This window comes from Anopheles funestus, chromosome 3RL, assembly GCF_943734845.2.
Source record: "Anopheles funestus chromosome 3RL, idAnoFuneDA-416_04, whole genome shotgun sequence".
Classification (NCBI taxonomy): Eukaryota; Metazoa; Arthropoda; class Insecta; order Diptera; family Culicidae; genus Anopheles; species Anopheles funestus.
Window position 1 is genome coordinate 69,187,795 of NC_064599.1, and position 21,215 is coordinate 69,209,009.

Genomic DNA, 21,215 nt, shown 5'->3' on the forward strand with positions numbered 1-21,215 from the left:
AAGAATGATCAGAACTCGGGTTTTTGATAATACGTTAAAAAAACAATCCTTAAACCAATGTTCACAGTTTCAAAGTTCGAAATTATCTCGTCCCTTCCACTGTTCGTGGAAATTAGATCGCTTCAAGAAGTTAAAGGCCGGCACCGGTAGAATAACTCAACACTATCCCCCGTGTCACAACCAAAGGTGTGCCGCAACAGAGAAGGTGATAGAAATTTGAAACCTAGCGCTTCCAGACCATCCTCGCACGCAGGGACAACCGACATACGGAAATAGGGACAAAAAGAGAAGTGTGACCTACCGGAAAGTGGTTGAAGAAGAAGGCCGCAAAAAGGCAATACTCACCGATTTAATATGCATTCAGGAACTGACGCACTGCATTCAGTTCTGACACCCTTCCAGTGGCCGGATGTGATGAGGTTAAGGAAAGGTTCACGGGTATTGCAGCTTGAATGTGTTCAATTCCAGCGCCGAAGGTAACCGAAATACTTAACCTCCGGCGGTATACGACTTCTGACCGGGGTGCGTCATGGGTTTGAAGAAAGGGAGAAAAAAAAAACTAATACCGGAAGAAGGCACTTTTGGTGCGGTGGATTATGCAGTGACGTTGAAGGTAAGAATTGCAATAGTTACAGTTGCAATAATCATCCACAATTCCTTCCCCAGACGATGGTGGGTTTTTATGGGCCATCTTCAAAATGGTTCTTCATTCGCCATGTTGGATGCTGCGCCCTGCGAAAATCTTCAAATCCTTTGTCCTAGATTCGTGCAACCCTCCTAACTGTGTACACTGCTGGAAATCTGTTAAAGTGGGACGAAACTTGTTTGCAAAATAATATTCCACCATTCCTTGCCATGCGCAACATGACGCATCATCCTCGATTGGATGTGGCACAGTCGAAGGAGGCCATTTTTCACATCCTAGAGCTGCTTGGATTGAAATGGACATACCACGTGCTCTATAACCGCCATCCGCCATCATGGCGCCAAACGAGTTTCGATGCGATCGATGTTTTGAAATCTTGCGCTAATACATTTCCAGCAAAAAAAAAAATGCTCCGGAGTTTTGCAAACACTGCATCAACTAGACGGGTAACGGAATTGCACCGTAAAGTGATGAGTTTGTTTAAATTTTTTTTTTGCTCGTTTGTTGCACATTCGAGACGATTGCTGTCCCTGATAAGCACGTGTTGTTGTTGATTTGTACCATACTAAATCAGGACATTGATGCTGATGGTCTTCCGAATCGGTCATCGTTATCAGCCCGATAGAGGGAGCAACAGTAAACAGGGTTTCTGCTGCTAAAACAAATTCATAGCAACGGTCCACGTTCCATGGCTGATAACCTTCTCGAAGCGAGATCATCGAGACGAGTCGTCTTCTAATCAATCGTGTCGGGATAGATCGACGGACGAAATGGAGCTGATATAACTGAGGTTAAACCGGTGACCCGTGAGTTTGGGTTTATTTCTACATCTGACACGCTTTATGATCAAAGTTATGATTCTAACAGTATTATTTAAAGGATCTTGTGGTATGAGTTTCTTCATACATTAACGGTCAATAATATAAAGGTCGTTTAGAACATGTTTACAATGCGAACGAGAACCTATTACGCATAGCGATATAGACGTCCATTTCTGAGTCGGACTTAGAGATTTTGTCTGAAGGTCAATGTATTTGCATGAGGACCTTCATCACAGTGTTGTAGAGCCTGAATATACTTCAGCAATTGAAAGGTTTTGAAGTGACAGTCGAGGTATAAGAACTTATGCCCGGTGTGTTCGACCGAACGAGTCTGACTCTTAAGTTCTTTTCTGATTTTCGCAAGGCACTGAAGAAATATAACTCATAAGCTCCTAAACCAAACATTATTTCGTACAATTGTTTCAGTATAATTCTTAAAAAATTCCTTCCTAATACACTATTTCATTTGTCCATTATACAATTGATGTTTTTTTACATTCACCCTAAAATAAACATTCTTCACTCGTCTCAACACTCAACAAAAATCAACCCAAAAATCTATTTTACCATTTCATCGCTTTTCCTCACTGTTTTCTCAATCTCAATACATCAATTCAATTGACTCGTGTACAGTTCCTTGTTCGCGTTTCCTCACGACGGGTGATTTGGAGTGCCTTTTTTGCCGTTACTAATTAAACGTCATCTTGTCTATTCTTCACCTTGCTCGCTCAAAAAAAAAACAATCCACCCTCGAACGTTGTCGGCAAAGCAAATCAGAACGGAATAAAAAAAAATGGTGAAATTTTAATAATTGCGAAACGACAAATGACAGCTCAAAGAAACACACTGCAACGGTATGACCCGCGTCGTGGCGGCAGAAAGGTACCAAAAGTCCTTCGGCTGGAAAAAAAGAAATCTTCCTCTATCGACAAGGGAAAATGGAGGAAGGATTTGCACAATTTATTGTCTCCTGCCCGCTGATTCCTCCAGTTCCAGCTGGTGCCAAACAGGAGACACAAACCGACACTGGAAAGTGCGAAAAAAGACGGCTGTCACTTCCGTTTTCCTTGGTCCCATTTTCTTTACGGTACGTTAATGTGGTGCTTGTGTGTTTGCTTTGGTTTTAATCAGCACCCAATTCATGTCTAAGGTCTTGCAGTGTTTGTATCTGTGTGTGTGTTTTAATGCTTACCCCAAAAGAAGAACGACATTTCGAGGGTATAGACACATTTCTTTCGAGGCATATCCGTTCTGTTTCGTTGCCAAAGCAAGCAATAAGAGCAAGAGCTTTCTGCATTAGACGACAGGCTCGACATGACACATTTCGGCATATTTTCGACTGTTGGTATGAAACGATTTTAAATTGCAAAACGAACTTCGACGAAGGTGGCTGGAAGGGGTACGCAAAATGGGGTGGTCCACTAAAATTCCTCATCATTTCGGTTTTGTAGGCCGGTTTTTGTGTTTGGTTCATTGTATGTAGTGGCAGAATTATGGCCTGTTAAATGTGGCAGCTTAAGATATAATGGTTAAATAAATGGCCAAGGTTTCGGTAACGTAACTAAAAGCTTCCCAATGCAAGAAAAAGAAATGGTTTAGACGTTAGATAGAATATTATAGGCATTCAAATCAATTAAACCTTGAAGAACAATTTGATTGTGATTGTTATACAACGTGTACTAAAACAGATCGGTTCGATGGTTTCGTGCTCCTACCTTCAGCCTAACACACCAAGAGTCGTGGTTCAAATCGCATCTCGACCGCAGCAAATTAGTAGTTTTTACGCGTCCTTGTGGTTGTGCAGTCAATTGTGGAATATTTCTTCCTTTCTTGAGCTTTTTCAAGAAGGAACTTTCTCAAATTTACTCAATTTCTCAACAATTTACGCCATCATTATCAATATGTTACTCATTTAAAGAGGACTCTTTCTGTTCTGAAAGAGACTATTCATTAGACTGCAAATCTCATTTCAAACGGTATTCTCCCGGAGCTAACTAACTAACATTAGTTTAGTAAAACAAGTCTATTAATCCAAAGAGGATTTATGAACTATTCGCTTTTCGAGTATTTAACAAAGGCTAAGGGCAGTTAGTCTAGTTTGAAGTCAGTTGTAGATCAAGAATCAAAAGACACTTTTAGATCTTCATATTATTGACAATCTAATCCTTATGGTATATGATAACTAAAATTCCACGCAAAAACTTCAATATACGGCGAATATTTCTTGCAGTCGTAAATCACACATATCATCGATGAGTTTATTGCCAGTAAACATAGTCAAACCATCAATCAACACACAGTAACGCATTTCGATCATGGAATGACTCCATTTAGTTCCCCATCTTCATAACTCCTTGCTTATGATTTATGCGTCAAATCCAGTGAATATCAACGGTGCAATGGATCATGGACCCATTTGCACGAGTGCATCGAACTTAACCTTCCTTAGGTTCCCAGGTTAGTGTAAATGCTGGACCATTTAATATAACCGTTCGTCTGCACTCTAGAGCCCGACCGACGACGATCCGAGTCATGATAAATTTGAAACCACCACCACAAGCCACACAAGTACCAAGGGTAGTAGTATTGTAAGGTTCCGAAAATTTATTGATATCCAGCACATTTCACTCTATTTTTTATTGCTGCAGCTCCGTCCAGCTTGGACAAGAGCTAGGGAGACGAGCCTGGAGATGGAGGGCCCACTGTTCTGCAACTGGGGCGTTGCAACGTTATCCAGAGACCCCCCCTTTCTTCCCGCGAAAACCCGTCTGGAATCCGGAAAAGGAAATGGCAGTTAGTGCAAAGGCTTCAGCCACGTCGGCTCGACGGCACACGATATTCACTGTCAAGTAGTTTGCCAGTTACTATACTGGAACTGAAAGTTGGCATTGCAGTTTTCGTTTCGGGGGTTTTTTTCATATATATTGTACCGTTGGACATTCGGCTGGCTGTACCAAAGACGGTGACGAAAGTTATTCCATTTCCTGTACAATAAATTCCAACGAGCGAAATAATTCTACACCTTCCCGTCCCAAGCCCTCCCCAACCTCGCCTTCCAAGGTAACTATAAATCTCCACCGAATGGTACGATGTTTTTGGTCACCGAAAACTCCAACGCCGATTGTTGGGAGACATCTTCCGGATATTAATCGGATCCGAAACACCACTTCCACATTGCTGGCCCGGGAAAAGTTTTCACTTTGCGGGGAAAGGTTGGAAAATGGGAAACGAAATGTGCGAAGCCCAATATACGCCACATTACTTCGCATGTGCTAGACGCGCGATTTGTTGGCGACTCTGTGACTGGGTCACACGATGACGATGGCCCAACCGGACGCGTCTGCATGCAGAAACTGCACAAAAGCTTCCGTGTGACACGGAATCCTATACGACCATCGGCATCGGAAAATCTTTTGTTTGGCTTTGTACGGTAAATCCACCGAAGTTCTACGTTCTACTGCCGTACGACAATGAGGCAGAGAGAGTTCTAGCAACGAAAGCTCAGAAGCAAACAAAAAAGTGCCTTTTTTTAAAGAGTCTTTTCTTGGTTTGTGGTAAATAAGGGTTTTGGAGTACAAATCAACATAACTTAAAACTCGCCTTAAGGTCATAACTTTGCTCTCAGCTTTAGCTTCCCGAAAAACCTCGAAAGGCTATACTGCTGCATGAAGAATTTTTGGTAAAACGGCAACTATCGTTTCGTTTCGGACGATGGAGAAATTGTGCGACACACTTCTTCAACACAGAGGTTTGCCACCTCTTTGTTTGCGTATTTCTCCCGCAATTAGCTGTGAGGACTTGCCCGACTAGAAGAGGTCAGCTAGAAGCCAACATATTCACGTGTTTCGTTTCGGACATCGAAACGTCGTTCCAGCAGCTCTGCATTCCAGCATTCGTTTAATGTCGCTCACACACATACACTTTCACAGCACTTTCTTTCCGGATTCCGGAATGGCGCGAGAACGTTTTGGGTGACTTGCAAAGCAAGGGGCAATAAAAACTGCATAGGCTCAAGTAAGTAACGGAACCCCCCCCCGGAAGGATATAAATTGCCATGCTACGGTTGTTTGTTTGCTGTTGCGGGTTTGGTAAACATAGACCGGAGCGCCTATATTGACTGTATTATTGGCCCACCGAGGAGTTTGAGATTTCCCTTTCAGAAAATCGGTTCTAGACGGTGTGACCTCTTTGGAAATGGCTCCAGAGAAGAGATATGTTTTGTTCACCTTCTAAATAGACCAGCCTGTGGTTTTGTTGAGGACTCTTCAGCAATACCAGGTGTGCCGTTCACACTTGCCAATTAAAACCAATGACGGATGGTCACTTTGGTGCGAATTTTATAAACTACCCACTCGGCGCTACTACATCCTGCAAAGGTCTCAACAGGCGCGCAACAGGATGATAATACCCCGTGCAGGAACTAATTACGTGAAGTAATCTTGGCCACGTTAACTGCCGGCACTCATGCTTGTTGGGTTTGGTTGGCCTTTAGTGCGGCCTTGTTTGTTAGATCTTCTCCACCTCTGCCCGACATGGTGGAATCAATTGACTGTACGTAAAAGTGTGATCGCAGCACGATTTTCGCCCAGCCTTTAGTGTAGTGTGGTTCACATATGCTAATGCCATCCGAAAAAAAAATCCCCCCAAACCATCCGGACCATCAAAAGTTAATTACATTAATTGAGGCTTTTTTATCGAAATTGTAAACTTCACATCCCTTTTGCTGCAGAGAGCCCCCATTCCCACTGGGAAGATGTGTGTGTGTGTGTGTGTGTGTAGAGAGAGCAAAGGACACCCTAGAACGAGCCGTGTGGAATCTACTATGTCGCGTGTCTAGCAACGATAGGGTAGCCGATCCGTGTAGCTGCTTGATGTCGCCAGCATTGGAGTGAAATGGAGTCGGCTGCCCGTTTTCTCAGCAGTGTCCACACCGGATTTATGCATATGCGGCTGACGATAACTAATTGAATCGTTGCCGAATCGAACAGACGGCGGAAGAAGCGAGCAACTAGGGGGAAACAACAAAAAAAATACCGTGACTGCAGTACGCAGACTATGCTAAGGCATTATACTACCTTCCAGGCGCTGAGCGATATTTCACCTCCCGGACCCACATTCGGCACTGCAGTTAGGCGTTTGTCAAAGCCGTGTGTCCTGCCGACCGGTACTAATACATTGTACTGTTCCCCGGCCAGACACTTGAACTGCCTAGCGAGGGTGTAGTGTGGTCATTACAAAGATGGCCGCCGCGTTTTGGGTGCGTTTTGCAATGTACGCGCGCGTATCGAAATAACAGGATATCTTAAACAACGGCCAGTCGGAAAGTGGAGGAAGCGCGGCAAGTGACGCAAGTACACCATTATCCTGTCCCACGGTGCGTTTTGCCAATCCGTCAAAACGCGCTGCCAAACCGCGATCGACCGTAACGGACCGGTCAATTGAACATCGGCTCTCTACCAGAAACAGCCGGCCGAGTCCTTGTCCTTGTCCTTGTCCTTTTGCGTTACGTTAAACCGATGGCGGGCAAAAGCATTTTTGCATGGTGTATTTTGTGCTGCACTGCAATTGTTGAAACGTGGCGATAATTATCGGTTAACGTTAACCGTGTGCTGTGCTGCGGGAGAGGCGTGAACAGATGGTCCGTTTTTTCGTTTGGTTTGGTTTGGCGTACTATGAGTACGATGTCCTTTTGCTGTGCCGTTGTTAGCACCAAATGGGTGTCGTTTTTACCCTCTCCTTTTGTTGGTAGGTTAATATGGGGAAGGTTTCAATACAAACAACAGACGTCCTAAGACGTCCTTAAAATGAATTTCTCTGCAATTATTATGCTTTTGGCACTTAACTGAATAACGAGAAGCTCAAATTAAACTTAAGAGTGAAAGATTATCTCGTGGGTATTTTCATAAATATTAACTGAAAAAAGCTCCTAAAGTGGGACAGGACTTTATACGACAGTACCGATATAAACTCCCATCTGGACACCGCATCGCCGTAGCCAGCAATGACACAGACCTAATCTAAATTAAATTCTACGTTAATTGTTACCCTCATATTGCATAAGTTAAATATGCTTTATTAGTAATAGATTTAAGTTAATAAAATTAAACATTTCAATAGCTTACAGAAAGCCTTCGACACTATACACCACAAACAGTCTGCAAACAGTTGACTTCGGAGACACACACACGCAGTTGTAGAATGTTTTTGTCTCCCCTTTTCCCTCACCCTATCCTAGCTAAATGGCGATAGATACCTAAGCCTAAGAATTAGTTTATACAAAGAGTATGCTTTAAAATGATTGCACTAGATTCGAAATTCTCACTCAACAGTACCCTGCCTTTTGGTAAGCCTGTCTTATTACCAATGAGCTATTATAGAGGGAACGGATGATGGTATTCCCGTTGTTGCTGCAACCGTTCCCGGTACGGATGTTACTGCCGATCGGCCATCTCTTGACCGGCCCGTTTTGTCATTAATTTCCGGACATATTGTACTCAGGTTGAAGTTCGTTATGGTGCTACTCGATGTACTGCTACTGTTGGGCACAGGAACGGCTGAGCTGGTGGAAGAAGACATGCCCGGTAGTTGGTGATGTTGCTGCTGCTGCTGTTGATGTGACTGTCGATAGTAGTGACCCTGATGGGAAGTTGCTGTTTGCTGTCCGTAAGCAGAATGTGTCGAATGCACGTTTGCATAACTAACTGCCGGGGAAGGGTTGATGCAGGACGAGAGATTTAAATGATGGCTATGATGGCCACCAACGAATGATGTCGAATAGGATGGCTGCTGTTGGTGTGCGTCGTGGTGTGATGGTTGGATAGATTTTTCCGACGAATATTGCGTGTAGTTGTACGATGAAGCAGTAGTGGTGGATGCAGACACAGGTTTGCGACTAACCGCCGTTCCTGAGGATGTGCTACTGTAAGAGTCGGATGTTATATTCCCCGCTTGTTGAATGGGCAATCGTTGTTGCTGCTGCTGCTGCTGATGGTAATTGTGCCGATGATGATGATGGTAGTTTGAATAAGATGAAACATCCATTTGTGATGTACCATGATCTAAAGATCCTGAAGATGCAATTAGCGCATTATTCGATACATTACTCAACGACGTATAGCTATAGTTTGAGGTACTAGAACTCATGGTAGTAGAAGCCATCGTAGTAGAAGTGACAGTAGCATGGCAAACATAGTCCACCGCAGGAACAACAGCGGTTGATTTGTGGCTTTTCTTTATTTTAGTACCCGGCTGGTCAGATGATCCACCATGCGTTGGTGTGGGATATTGCTTTTTCTCTCCAAAAGCTGGCAGATAGTAGGGTGCATAATCTTGTCCAATGGATTGAGGATGACTTGCGCTGGGATAGTTTGCGGCAGTTGAAGAAGATCCCGTCTCCAACATCGTACCTTCCGTGCTCGATTGGTTATAGTAACCTTGCGCAACTGATGCCTTCCCGTAGTAAGGTATACTGGACGATGTGGCAACGTTCGATGCTATACCACAATTGCTCGATCCACTGTACGCAGCGTCTCCGTACGATGAGGTAATGTACCCATTTTGTTGATTACCAAAATTATATCCCTTATTGTAATCCATCCCGGACGTGTTTGCAAATGAATCGAAATTCAGTATTAAAGGACCCGCCGTATTTGGAACATTGTCTATCGTGTTGGTTCCATACTCGAACGGCTTATCCTTACGTCCATTCTCCAGACCAACGGAAGAATAGTTCGAATGAGTGGTGTACGAGTTGCCGATCAGAGCCTCGGCCGAATAATTATTATTTGCCGGTTTCTGCTGACATACGCCGGAACTGCTGCTACCGCTCATTGCAATCACATTGCTGTTGGTATTGCCGGGATAGGATTTCGAGGGTTCATTTACGAGTTGGCTTACGGAAAGGAAGCTACCACTGGATGGTGCTTCATTGTGTACCGTTCCTACGGAGCTACTGTGCGTGTACGATTTTTTGGTGTGATTTGTAGCGACTTTGCAGCTTGTCGGTTTGTGAGTGGGGCCGGCACTTACACCACCACCAAACGAATTTACACCACCGGAAGTGTTGAGCGCTAAATCGCCATTCAGCGTGGGAAGCGTTACGGGTGGAAAATATGGCGATGAACTATCGTTCAGTATGTTGGACAGTTTGCTAGGTGATGACCATGTTAGATTATGCTCTTCGCCCGGTGGATGCGCAAAAAAGATGTCCGATTTGTAGTTGTTCGTGGTGCTATAGCCGACCGTTGTTGGGAACTCGATCAAGGGTGCAGGCTCGTAGCTCGAATGCTGCGTTTGTTGATGTTGATTACTATGGGATGAGACTGTAGATTGGCCGTTATGTACACCTGCTGCCATCCAGGATACATCGTATTTGGATGCTGACTGCTGTTGAGACTGATTCGGCTGCTGTTGCGGTTGTTGCTGCTGCATCCCATTTGCATGAGCACTGTGAGAACCATTTCCTTTGTTTGCCCTCTGGGAAACCTTATCCGCCTTGGGAGCAGGTGTTTGCTTTGGTGGAAAACTGTCTACAGTTGGCTGATGGTACTGCTTCGTGGACAACTTCGGTGGCGTCCCGTACGTTTGTGTAGTGTTGGTGGACGAGACCGTCACTATTGTCGATTGCGCGTATGCCGGTTCCGTCTTAGTAGAGGACGTAAGGCTAAACGTAAAGCTGGTGGCGGGCTTTTCGGTGGCCAGTAATGGATCGAGCACATTAAATGATGCACAATAGTTGCCGGCTTTGGAAACATTTTTGTGAAAGTATCCATACGTCTCGTAGGACGGCGTGGTCATCGTTGTCGCCAGCATCGAGCTGTTAGTGTACTGCGATTGAACGGTACGGGGCTGTGAAGCGGTCGTGCTGGTAAGCGAGAATGTAAATTCAATCGATGGTTTTAGCGGTGAGCTAAACTCGTCTACTGCTTTCACCGGGTTAAGAGCACCACAGGAAGAGCCATAAAAATGAGCTGAACCGATCGTAGGTTGTGCCGTCGTCGGAGCTGTACAGGTGTTAGATGTAAGCGTGAAGGTAAACGTTACACTGCCAGGGAAGTCCGTATCCGTCGAGAGGGATCTGTTCGTTGAACCAACCGCCGTCGATCTGTTTGTCGCTACAGGTCTATTATCAAGCATATTATCGATCGATTGATAAATGGTGGGGAAATTGGTGAAATTGTTTTCCTTCGTGGTGGAACCGGTAGCTGCAATTGAATGGGATGTTGTCGTTACTGCCGTCGACACACTCGCCGCTAATGTGGGAATCGAGTGTAAAGCTGAAACATCATGTCCCATCGTTGGGGCACCTCCTACGCCCATCGTATCTATGTGTCCGTAGTTGAAATACGATGAAAAATTATCCAATAATATACCATTTGTTTGCTCGTTTGTCGCAGTAATGTTTGACTTCGATGGTTGGTGTTCTACTGGCGCTGAATCGTGCTGGCATTCTTCACCTTCGCCGGTGTCTGCATGATTGCCAGCTGCTTTGCCACCGCCAGCTACAATCGGAAAGTTCATCAGGTAAGCTGCTGTCGGTGATAGTGTGCCATCTTCGTTTCCATTTCCATGCACATTTGAACCATCGGGGCCAACATGTAGGTTTGCAAAAATATCTTCCGTCAGTTCCGTTTGGTTTAAACTAATATCTAGATGTGTTTCGCGTGCTGGTTCGTTCAAATTCGTATGAGTATTTTTCCGTTGTTCTTTGGGTGGGATTTTACTAACTGCTGGGTCAAGCACGTGCTCATTTTGCTTTTGATGTGTGTCACCGTCGCTTTTCGTATTTCCTTCGTTGTAAGTTTTTCCTATCTCATGGAGCCGTGGGCGTTTTGCTAGCTTTGAATCATGAGCTTTATTCTGCCTAGTAGTGGTAGATGTTGACGTGCTGGATTTTCGCATCCTTTTACACTTTTCAATCAATCGCTTCCGTTTCAATCTGGGCGCTTTGGAAGCTGCTTTCAAGCTGTCGGACGTATTTCTTCTTAATGGTGGTATTGGTATCTTACCATTCACTATCCTGCCGGGGATAAGGTCAATCGATTTTATGGTAAATTTCCCCCGCTTGCCTCTATATCGTGCCGGGCTGGCATCAGTGGGACGATTTTTTAGATTTATTTTTGATCGGACATCTTCATTTCCAACGATAAGTAACGACGAGGGAGGCGCCACGATCGGTACTTGTACAAGGTTCCCATTGTTTGATATTATAACGCTGGTGGTCATTATCGGGGTGGGATGTAGAGCAGGTGTGACGTTCACTAGAAATTGGAAAATTAGTTTGATTGTTAGCCACTAGCAACTAATCAACAGCATCGCACACTTACCACCATTTCCGGGACCAATGCCATTTGAGTGTCTCAATGCAGGTGGCCCAGTAGTGGCTAAGATACTGCAAGAACTGCAACTGCTGAGCGCACCGTTCACCCCACTGACGGTCGATGGAATACATTTAACAACACTTAACTCTAAAGACTCCGAACTCGCTACACTTGCCGGAGGCTGTTTGTCTATCACAGGTGATTTTTTGGGAGTTGTTCCCGTGCGACGTTGCTTCGCTACCGGTTTCTTATCCCGGTTTCCATTCTCTTTCTCCTCATTCTGTCGCTGTATATCCTCCTCGGCGATCGTATACTTGCATGGTGGAACGTTAATTTTGGCCTTGCGCAATAATCCCGCCAGTTCTTCATTTCTAACTAGCAGCCGCTGTAGACGATGCTCTTGCTCCTTAACATGTTCTGAAATTAGCGTACTTGTGTAGTGAATTAACGATGCAATATACTTGTAACAATGTAACGAGCCTACCTTTCAGTGGATCATTGCATTCTTCTATCAGCACCTTAATCTTTTTTTGTAGTTTACTAATGAGCTCGATTGCCCGTTGCAGGATTTCCACCTTGCTGAGCGCGGATGCTGGTTCATGGTCAGGAAGAAGGCGCTGAAGATCATCGAATGTTTTGTTCAGCCGTTCCCGTCGCTCCTTTTCCCAGATGCGATTTTGTCTGCATAATTATAACCGCCGCAGTGAAAAACGTGTGTTATTTACTTGTTGAAATAAATATTGCAAAATCCGAATTGCAATGTGTCCACTTCATTGAGACGTTACTCACGGAGAGGGTTTCTTTTTTGTCATCCTTTACTTCACTAGCACGTGTCGCTGTGGAGGGTATGCTACATGCCCCTTCAAACATATTACCGAATAATTACACCTTTTATCAAAATAACACACATCTTGGAACGAATTTATCCGAACAAGCTCTTGTATTTCCTACCATCAGGCGTAAACCAACTCATTTGACAGTTCGATTTGTTTACATGTGGTTTACAGCCGCCTCAAATGGCACGGCGGCTAATTATGCGTTTAGCAGCCGTCAGTGTGTTTTCGGGTTTCAGTTTGAATAAAAACAGACGATTTGTGATAATATATGCGAGTGTGTTTTTACGACACTCGATTGGAGTTTTCGATTGAATAAAACATAAAGAACGTAAGAATTAAGAATCTTTTATTACTCGTTAAACATAACACCAAAGAACTAATACTAATACCCTTACATCTATTTCAGTCTTTGGTCCATCGTACTATATCGTCACTGCAGATTCCACGGTGCCGTGATGGTCCAGTTGGGATTATGCGATATGCCGTTGCAAAACCATGATACGGGTACTAAATAGTCCACGAGAGATTTACCAACATCCGGACAGTTTCGCCGCGCGTAGTACTCCATGCTGTACAAACTCAGATGCAATCCATTGCCTATTGCAAGAGCCAACCATAGCAGAAAATTTCCCGTATCCTTTCCCATACGCTGCGTGATTATCAGCAGCAGTATACCCACGAACTCGAACTGCACAAACATTACCGGATAGAAGAAACGGAATGTGAACGACAGTATGATCTCATGGAACGCTGCCGAAACAGTGAACACGATCACCATAGATAGTAGTCGACAGTTACGGAACACGTATTCCACGCAATCCTTGTACAGATATGTGTAAAGCCAATCGGACACCACTATGTTCCATGAGCGGATATACTCGTTAAATGTGGACTCATTCCACCAGTCGCGATAGAACATCCGATCAGCAAACCGTGTCAGTTCGGCCACGATATTCATACATGAATGCAGTGAGCAATAGAAGAAACACAGCGAAAACAATGTTCCGGGCAGTAAGCTACAGAACAGTGACTTTACGAAGCTGCCGGAGCTAATCTGAGCGGTGCCAAAATTCTCATATAATGGTGTCAGCAGTCGTTCCAGAATGAAGCTAAGGAAGAAAACGGCTCCCACCATCTCAAGCGCATGACGAGCTACCACGCGCCAGCGGATCGTTCTCGTTCGTGGATAGTCATCTCGATATACTAAGGTGGGTGCAAACATAAAGTAGACATACTTTGAAAACGATGGTAGACGACAGGAAGTATCTGCTTGAATCGACTCAAAGTCTGTCTCGTTTTTATCGCTTGTCAATGCTTTCGGTGCGCTACTGCGGACGAAGGCGTGCGATTTCATCATGAAGCGAACCATTTCCATCAGGTAAGCCACACCAGTTGCTGGTGGAAGGTCAAACCACACGTGAGATGCAATTGCAGCAAGGAAAAATCCCCACTGATACAAGATGAACAGTGCGATTGCGGTCCAGTCCCAACATTTTTGTCCAGCAGATCCTACGGAAGCAACATTTCGAAGAGTTACATATAGTAGAGTTTATTCCATGAGATTTACCATGGTTACTTACCCGGATTAGAGGTATTACGTTTTGCAGCCCACATTCGGAAGCATGGATAGAGTAAGAAATTGGAAGTTTGCATACAACACCACAACATTACTGCTATATGGAACTTTCCAAACCCAGCTATGATCGGTCGCAATCCCAGATTGATACTGTCGAAACAAACACGGTAAATTATTACTTTCGATTGTACTATTCCAAAGCCGTTTCGCCTTACCTGCCCGTATCCACAAAATCGTGCACCAAGGTGTTGAGGAAAAGAATTATCAGCATCACGATGAAAATGTGATAAATCGTTTTGATGTGCCTTATTTCCAGCATATCTGTCAACAGGGAATTACGAGCCCTAAACACCTTATTGGGCAATTTTCCATTCAATGTTGAGTTCTGCCGTTGAGCATCCGTACCATTCGATGATTTTCCATTGTACAATTGTTTTCTTTCATAGTTGTTTAGATTAAATTGTTTCACTTCGCTGAACATATCATCCATCGCGAAATCCAATTCTTTCTCCACATCTTTACCCATTCGGTCAACAATCTCCTATAAAGTTCAGAAAAGATGTTGTTTAGAGAATCACAACAATTCTCAAATTGTGAACATATCTCACTTACATGCATTTTCTGTTTCATCTTCTCTATGGCCATATCTTTTACTACTTCCACGTGGTACTCTCTTTGAACTGCAAGAACATTGGAAAAAAAATTACCACTTACATTTTTGTTACACTTGAGTGGCTTGTATTGATACACTATTATCCCGAAACATAAGCTTACCATGACTATTGATTGCATTCTGTACGGTAGTTCCGGGTTCGCGATCATTATAACACGCATTGCTAGAACTTTCATTTTCACTACCAGCATCATTCATCGTTCCTCTTAACTTTCCTTCTTTGGACACAAATGTACACCAAACAACACAGCACGCGGATTCTCACAGAGAGAAAAAAAACGAAAATCAATATATCACTAGAATCATTCCATTCGAAACCTTCTGCTAGACAACGTGTCGCGATCGTATATCAGCACGCCGGTCGTTAAGGAACCGGTCTAAAGTAATGGTGGGCACTCGTTATAGGTGACGGATCTTTCGTACCGGCGATCGCACGCCTTTCAGGCCGGAAACACTTTCGGTAAGCGTAGTTTAGTCACCGTGAAACAATTGGCAAAAATATCGTCATACAGCGCACAAACGATTGCAGCATTACTTCACTTGATTCACCAACAGTTCGCTCGACACGCCTTTCTTTGCGACCCTAACACGGCAGCAATTAGATGCTATCTAGCTGGCCACATTCAGCACTGAAACAAATTTTTAGGTATTAAAATATTATTTTTGCACGACGCTACTACGATAGTTAGCTAACAAGCTCTAGATGAGGAGTATCATTCGTTGCAAAATTGTATCCTGCTTTTATACCGTCATGCATTACAGATCGGCAACATTATTGAAATGAGAACCGTTTGGTCCCGAGTTTCGCAACAACAACAGGTTTTCGAAACTAATGGCTACACGAATACTATTCTGAATACACTCATCTTTTGGCGAATCTTCTCACATCATCCCACACAATTCGTTAGATTATTCATGCGAATCAGGAAATACCTCCACACACACTCTTGATAAGAAAGTGAACCCGAGTCAGCGGTGAAGGTCGTCTGGTTCTGCGAATAGCGCAAACTAATGATCAAACCTTTATTCATGTGAGAAAGGAAAAACTGAAATCCACACGTTAGCTCAAACAACATATTTTTATTCTGTTTCGAATTCAAACCCAAACAAACTACGTCTGGAGCGCGTGCCGCTTATTCCGGTCCTTCCAGGCCGTCGAGGTCGTCAATAACCCTTTACCACCGTTGACCTTCACAACATCGTACCGATCATGCAATCGAACATTTGTAGCCTTGTACGATATTCCAGAGCATATTTCCTTCCAGGCCCGAACTGCGTCCACTTGATGACCACCAAATCTCCTTCTTTGTAGACGATTTCCTGTCGCGCTCGTAGATTGTAGGACCTGCTTTGCGCTTCTTGCGCCTTGTCGATCTCTAGCAAGATCTAGTTCCTGCCAGAATCGTTTCGTTAATCATTATATTGCGCCGGTCGAATTTCCTTCATGAGTTTGCCCAATCGAAGGTCTCCTGCATTATGCATCGGTGCACCAAACATGGCTTCAAAGGGAGATACACCGATGCTATGATGCGGACTGGAGTTTTTCTGGAGATTGTTCGAGCTAGTCTTGCCTAGCTAGTTGGTCGATGAGAAAGGGAAGTTTTTTAAGTCCAGTGATGATGTTTCAAAACAACGGATCATCAAGAAAGCTCGTCGCCGCATGCCGCTGACTCCTGCAACGCATCGGAGTCATTTGGCACATTCAAAGGGCTTGCCTTAGGAATAGTACTGAAACGTGTGAATCAGGATTAGAGCGCACACCGAGTGATATACAATCGGGATTATGAGTCGGTTAGCACCGATTAGATGCAGCTCCGCGGAGCATAAAGGAGAAAAAATTAGAATCCGGTCAATCAAACTTTTTCCCATTTCATGACCGTCAACCTACCATCAATATTCAGATAATCATAACCACGATTCCGATACAGCTTAAAAGACACGGATCGATCAACTGTATGTAGTAGAGTATACGTTATCCAGCCGATAAACGCTAGCCCAGACGCTCGCGCTAACTCTCAAGATCGAGATCAAGATTTAACCCATGATATATTAATTCCTGCAGAGGTTATTTGTTTAGCATAGTTTTTGAATTCATAGAATCATCCGTTTCTTAACTAACTAACTTAAAATTCATCCGTTTTTTAACTAACAACTAACTAGCAAAACCGGACTGCAGTCGACCTTCTAGTCTTTTGTCATTCGTTTAAATTCCATAATGAACCGGTCTGGTGGAAATTTCTGGTTCTGTCTGGTATTATTGTGCATCGGTACATCTAATTCTGCTTCTGATGCTGCATTTAAAAGGCTACATATTTAGAATATGTATTTGTTCGATTGGTTTCCTGTTGAGAAATGTTTTCAACCATTCTTTTTTTTCGGAAGTCTTGTAAACACTAGAATGATAAGATAAACGAATTTAATTTAGCCACATCTTCTCGAGTGCTGCGATTGCTATTCGAGAGTTGTTACTGTAGGATCGATCATTGGGTTCTTCTTTGTCTAGATCGTATAATGTCCAGATAATCTGCCTTTACCACAGACAACGATATGAGATTTTTCGTATCAAACCATAAGCTGATGCATGAATTAGAAATGTGCAAAGTTAGTAAGAGTGAGATAGTGAGTTGAAACGTTGTATTGAACGAGTTTCGTTCACTCACCACGAGGAGTTTTAGCGACTCTTTTTTAACTTACTCACTCATGAGTGTAAGCATGTAGCCGTGGTGAGTCGAGTTGCAAAAAGAATAAATACGTGAGTTGAAACGAAAATGTGCGAGTGAGTTGAAACGTAACGTTTGAAACACATGAGTTGAAACATGAGTTGAATACATTTGTACATACCCAAACTAGCCAAATGAATATACTTCTCGCTCTGCCTAACTATCAAACCTGTATAAGCGAACAAGTGGGCTAGTCTGATCAGCAAAGACATGAAACGGGATCCGCCTCTGCTTAGGAGATTGGCAAATTTATAGCATTTTTTTATTTATAGCATTATTTGAGTGAAAAGAAACTTATTTTTATAAATTCACATTAAAATACAACAATTTATCAGCGTTAGGAGCAGTGGCGGATCAAGCTTCTCGGAGGCCCTAAGCGGAATAATAATTGGGCCCCAAAACTAAAGGATCGCTAGTCCATAGATCCACTATGACCGATCAGAGGTAGCGCCAAAAATTTTGGGGGCCCTTATAGTTAGGCATAGCGAGCAGTATATTCATTTGGCTAGTTTGGGTATGTACAAATGTATTCCGTTTCAATTCATGTTAATCAAAAGTTTCGTTTCAACTCACTCGCACATTTTCGTTTCAACTCACGTATTTACTCTTGTTGCAACTCGACTCACGATTAGTGTAGGGTCAAGTAGCTTTTTTGCAAGAGCGGAGCGCACCGCTCTCGCTCTCTAAAGTGTGCGGTGCGCTTGAGGTAGCTCCACACGGAGCGCTGCACACAGGAGCGATTGTGCGATGCGCTCCCAGGAGCGAAGTTTCGCACCACAAGGAGCGCTGCACGCAGGAGCGATTCCTGCGATACAGCTACCTCTTTTTCCCGTGGGCTGTGCGGGAGCGGGCACAATAAGATGACCGGAGCGATTGAAATACCTCTTTCGCTCTTGACCCACTAAGGCTATAGCTTAGGAATTTTTCAAATTTTTTGAATTTATTTATTTATCTTTTGTTTTTATTCTTTTTTATATTTAAAGCGCTATTTGAGTGAAAAGAAACTCATTTCAATTGATTCGCATTAAAATAAAACGAATTTTTAAATTTTGCTAAATTGCTCAAAAAAATGGCAAGGGGTAAGCATTATAAAATTTTCGAGTTGAAAATTATTTTTTTAGTTTTTTATTATTTTTTATTCTTTTCTTCTTTTAAAACATTATTTGAGTGATAAGAAACTTATTGCAGCATTAAAATATATCACATTTACAAATTTTGCAATATTACTTCAAAAAAAAGCCTCAGGCTATACAGCCTTAGGAGATTGGCATTTTTATTGAAACATCTGAGACATCTATACAGCCATACAGACATCTGAGGGCATAGCCGCCCATGAAGAAAATGTAGCCATTGTTGCCATCTATCGACCACAGGTTAAAGATTGGCGATCCGTTAGATACCGACCGAGTTATAGGCAAAACTTTGTGCAAAAATGAGCCTTATTAAATTTTCATTTTTTTTAATATTTTGATTTTTTTATTATTTTTCACTCTTTTTTTTTATTTAAAGCATTATTTGAGTGAAAAGAAATACATTGCAACCAATTGGCATTAAAATAAATCAATTTAATTTTTTTTGCAAAATTTCCCAAAAAAAACGTAAGGGGTAAGCCTTATGAAATTTTCGAGTTGAAAATTTTTAAAAATTTTTTTTTTGATTTTTTATTATGTTTTTTGTTTAAAGCATTGTTTGAGTGAAAAGAAACACATTGCAACAAATTTGCATGAAAATATATCACATTTATAAAGTTTGCTAAATTGCTCAAAAATGAGGAAAATTTTACATTTTCTCAAACAGGGCAAGGAACTTGGTTCCTCGAATAACTTCCGACACGGACACCTGAGAGCATGGCTGTCTAAGAAGAAAATGTAGCCATTGGTGCCATCTATCGACCACAGGTTAAAGATTGGCGATCCGTTGGATACCGACCTAGTTATAGGCAAAACTTGGTGCAAAAATGAGGAAAATTTTACATTTTCTCAAACAGGGTAAGGAACTTGGTTCCTCGAATAACTTCCGACACGGACACCTGAGAGCATGGCTGTCCAAGAAGAAAATGTAGCCATTGGTGCCATCTATCGACCACAGGTTAAAGATTGGCAATCCGTTGGATACCGACCGAGTTATAGGCAAAACTTTGTGCAAAAATGAGCCTTAGTAATTTTTAATTTTTTTAATATTTTGATTTTTTTATTATTTTTCACTCTTTTTTTTATTTAAAGCATTATTTGAGTGAAAAGAAATACATTGCAACCAATTGGCATTAAAATAAATCAATTTAATTTTTTTTGCAAAATTTCCCAAAAAAAACGTAAGGGGTAAGCCTTATGAAATTTTCGAGTTGAAAATTTTTAAAAATTTTTTTTTTGATTTTTTATTATGTTTTTTGTTTAAAGCATTGTTTGAGTGAAAAGAAACACATTGCAACAAATTTGCATAAAAATATATCACATTTATAAAGTTTGCTAAATTGCTCAAAAATGAGGAAAATTTTACATTTTCTCAAAGAGGGTAAGGAACTTGGTTCCTCGCATAACTTCCGGCACAGACATCTGAGGGCATTGCCATCCAAGAAGAAAATGTAGTCATTGGTGCCATCTATCGACCACAGGTTAAAGATTGGCGATCCGTTGGATACCGACCGAGTTATAGGCAAAACTTGGTGCAAAAATGAGAAAAATTTTACATTTTCTCAAACAAGGTATGGAACTTGGTTCCTCGCATAACTTCTGGCACAGACATTTGAGGGCATAGCCGCCCAAGAAGAAAATGTAGCCATTGGTGCCATCTATCGACCACAGATTAAAGATTGGCGATCCGTTAGATACCGACCGAGCTTTAGCAAAATTTGGCAAAAATGAACCTTAGTAGATTGACAAATTAATAGATTTTTTACATTTTTTTCTGATTTTTTATTCTTTTTTTAATTTCAAGCATTATTTGAGGTAAAAGAATCTCATTGCAACAATTTCGCATTAAAATAAAACGATTTTTTAAATTTTTGCTAAATTGCTCAAAAAATGGCAAGGGGTAAGCCTTATGAAATTTTCGAGTTGAGTTTTTTTAATTTTTTTTTTGTTTTTTTTTATTCTTTTCTTCTTTTAAAGCATTATTTGGGTGAAAAGAAACTTATTGCAACAAATTCGCATTGAAATAAATCAATTTTTAAAGTTTTGCTAAATTTCCCAAACAAAAGGTAAGGCCTAAGGAAATTTTCAAATGGGAGTGCTCTTGTGTGTAGCGCTCCGTACGGAGCTACCTCTTTTTCGCGTGGGCTGTGCGGGCGCGCGCACAATCAGATGAGCGGAGCGATTGAGGTACCTCTTTCGCTCTTGACACAACACTACTCACGATGGCTACAGGCTTACACTCATGAGTGAGTAAAATGACCGAACCTTAACTTAGACGCTTATGCCGGTTTTTTTATGACTCCGAACTGAGTCGTTAAACGAGCTGACTCATAATAACCACTTATTCACTCTGAGTTGATTCACTAAAAAGAGTTGTGATTCTCATCTCTAGCATGAATTAGTGGGGCTGCTTCATCATACTAGAATGTGGAATAATGTTGTACGTTCTACAACATTCTCTCTTTCTACCCGACAGGCTTAGATTATTCAGCTA

General features: G+C 42.3%; 2 protein-coding genes and 1 long non-coding RNA gene across 4 annotated transcripts in view; all 3 read right to left on the reverse strand.

The window, feature by feature from the left end:
* LOC125768673 (uncharacterized) overlaps positions 1-21,215 on the reverse strand; it is a 336,169-nt gene that overhangs the window by 58,199 nt on the left and 256,755 nt on the right. The gene's annotated exons all lie outside the window — the stretch shown is intronic.
* LOC125768636 (mucin-5AC-like) lies at positions 7,519-12,759 on the reverse strand. The gene is made up of 4 exons (XM_049436604.1): positions 12,576-12,759; positions 12,271-12,467; positions 11,793-12,203; positions 7,519-11,726 (listed from the first exon to the last, which is right to left on the reverse strand). The coding sequence occupies exons 1-4, from the start codon at positions 12,596-12,598 to the stop codon at positions 7,825-7,827; spliced, it is 4,533 nt and encodes a 1,510-aa protein (XP_049292561.1). The 5' UTR covers positions 12,599-12,759; the 3' UTR covers positions 7,519-7,824.
* On the reverse strand, positions 12,867-15,625 carry LOC125768646 (sterol O-acyltransferase 2-like). 2 transcript variants are annotated; one of them, XM_049436630.1, is made up of 5 exons: positions 14,973-15,625; positions 14,811-14,878; positions 14,414-14,739; positions 14,203-14,348; positions 12,869-14,131 (listed from the first exon to the last, which is right to left on the reverse strand). In XM_049436630.1, exons 1-5 carry the CDS (start codon positions 15,067-15,069, stop codon positions 13,053-13,055), a joined length of 1,716 nt encoding a protein of 571 aa, XP_049292587.1. In that variant the 5' UTR covers positions 15,070-15,625; the 3' UTR covers positions 12,869-13,052. The 2 variants fall into 2 exon arrangements, with proteins under 2 accessions (XP_049292585.1, XP_049292587.1); XM_049436628.1 differs by having other exon boundaries at positions 12,867-14,131; positions 14,811-15,625.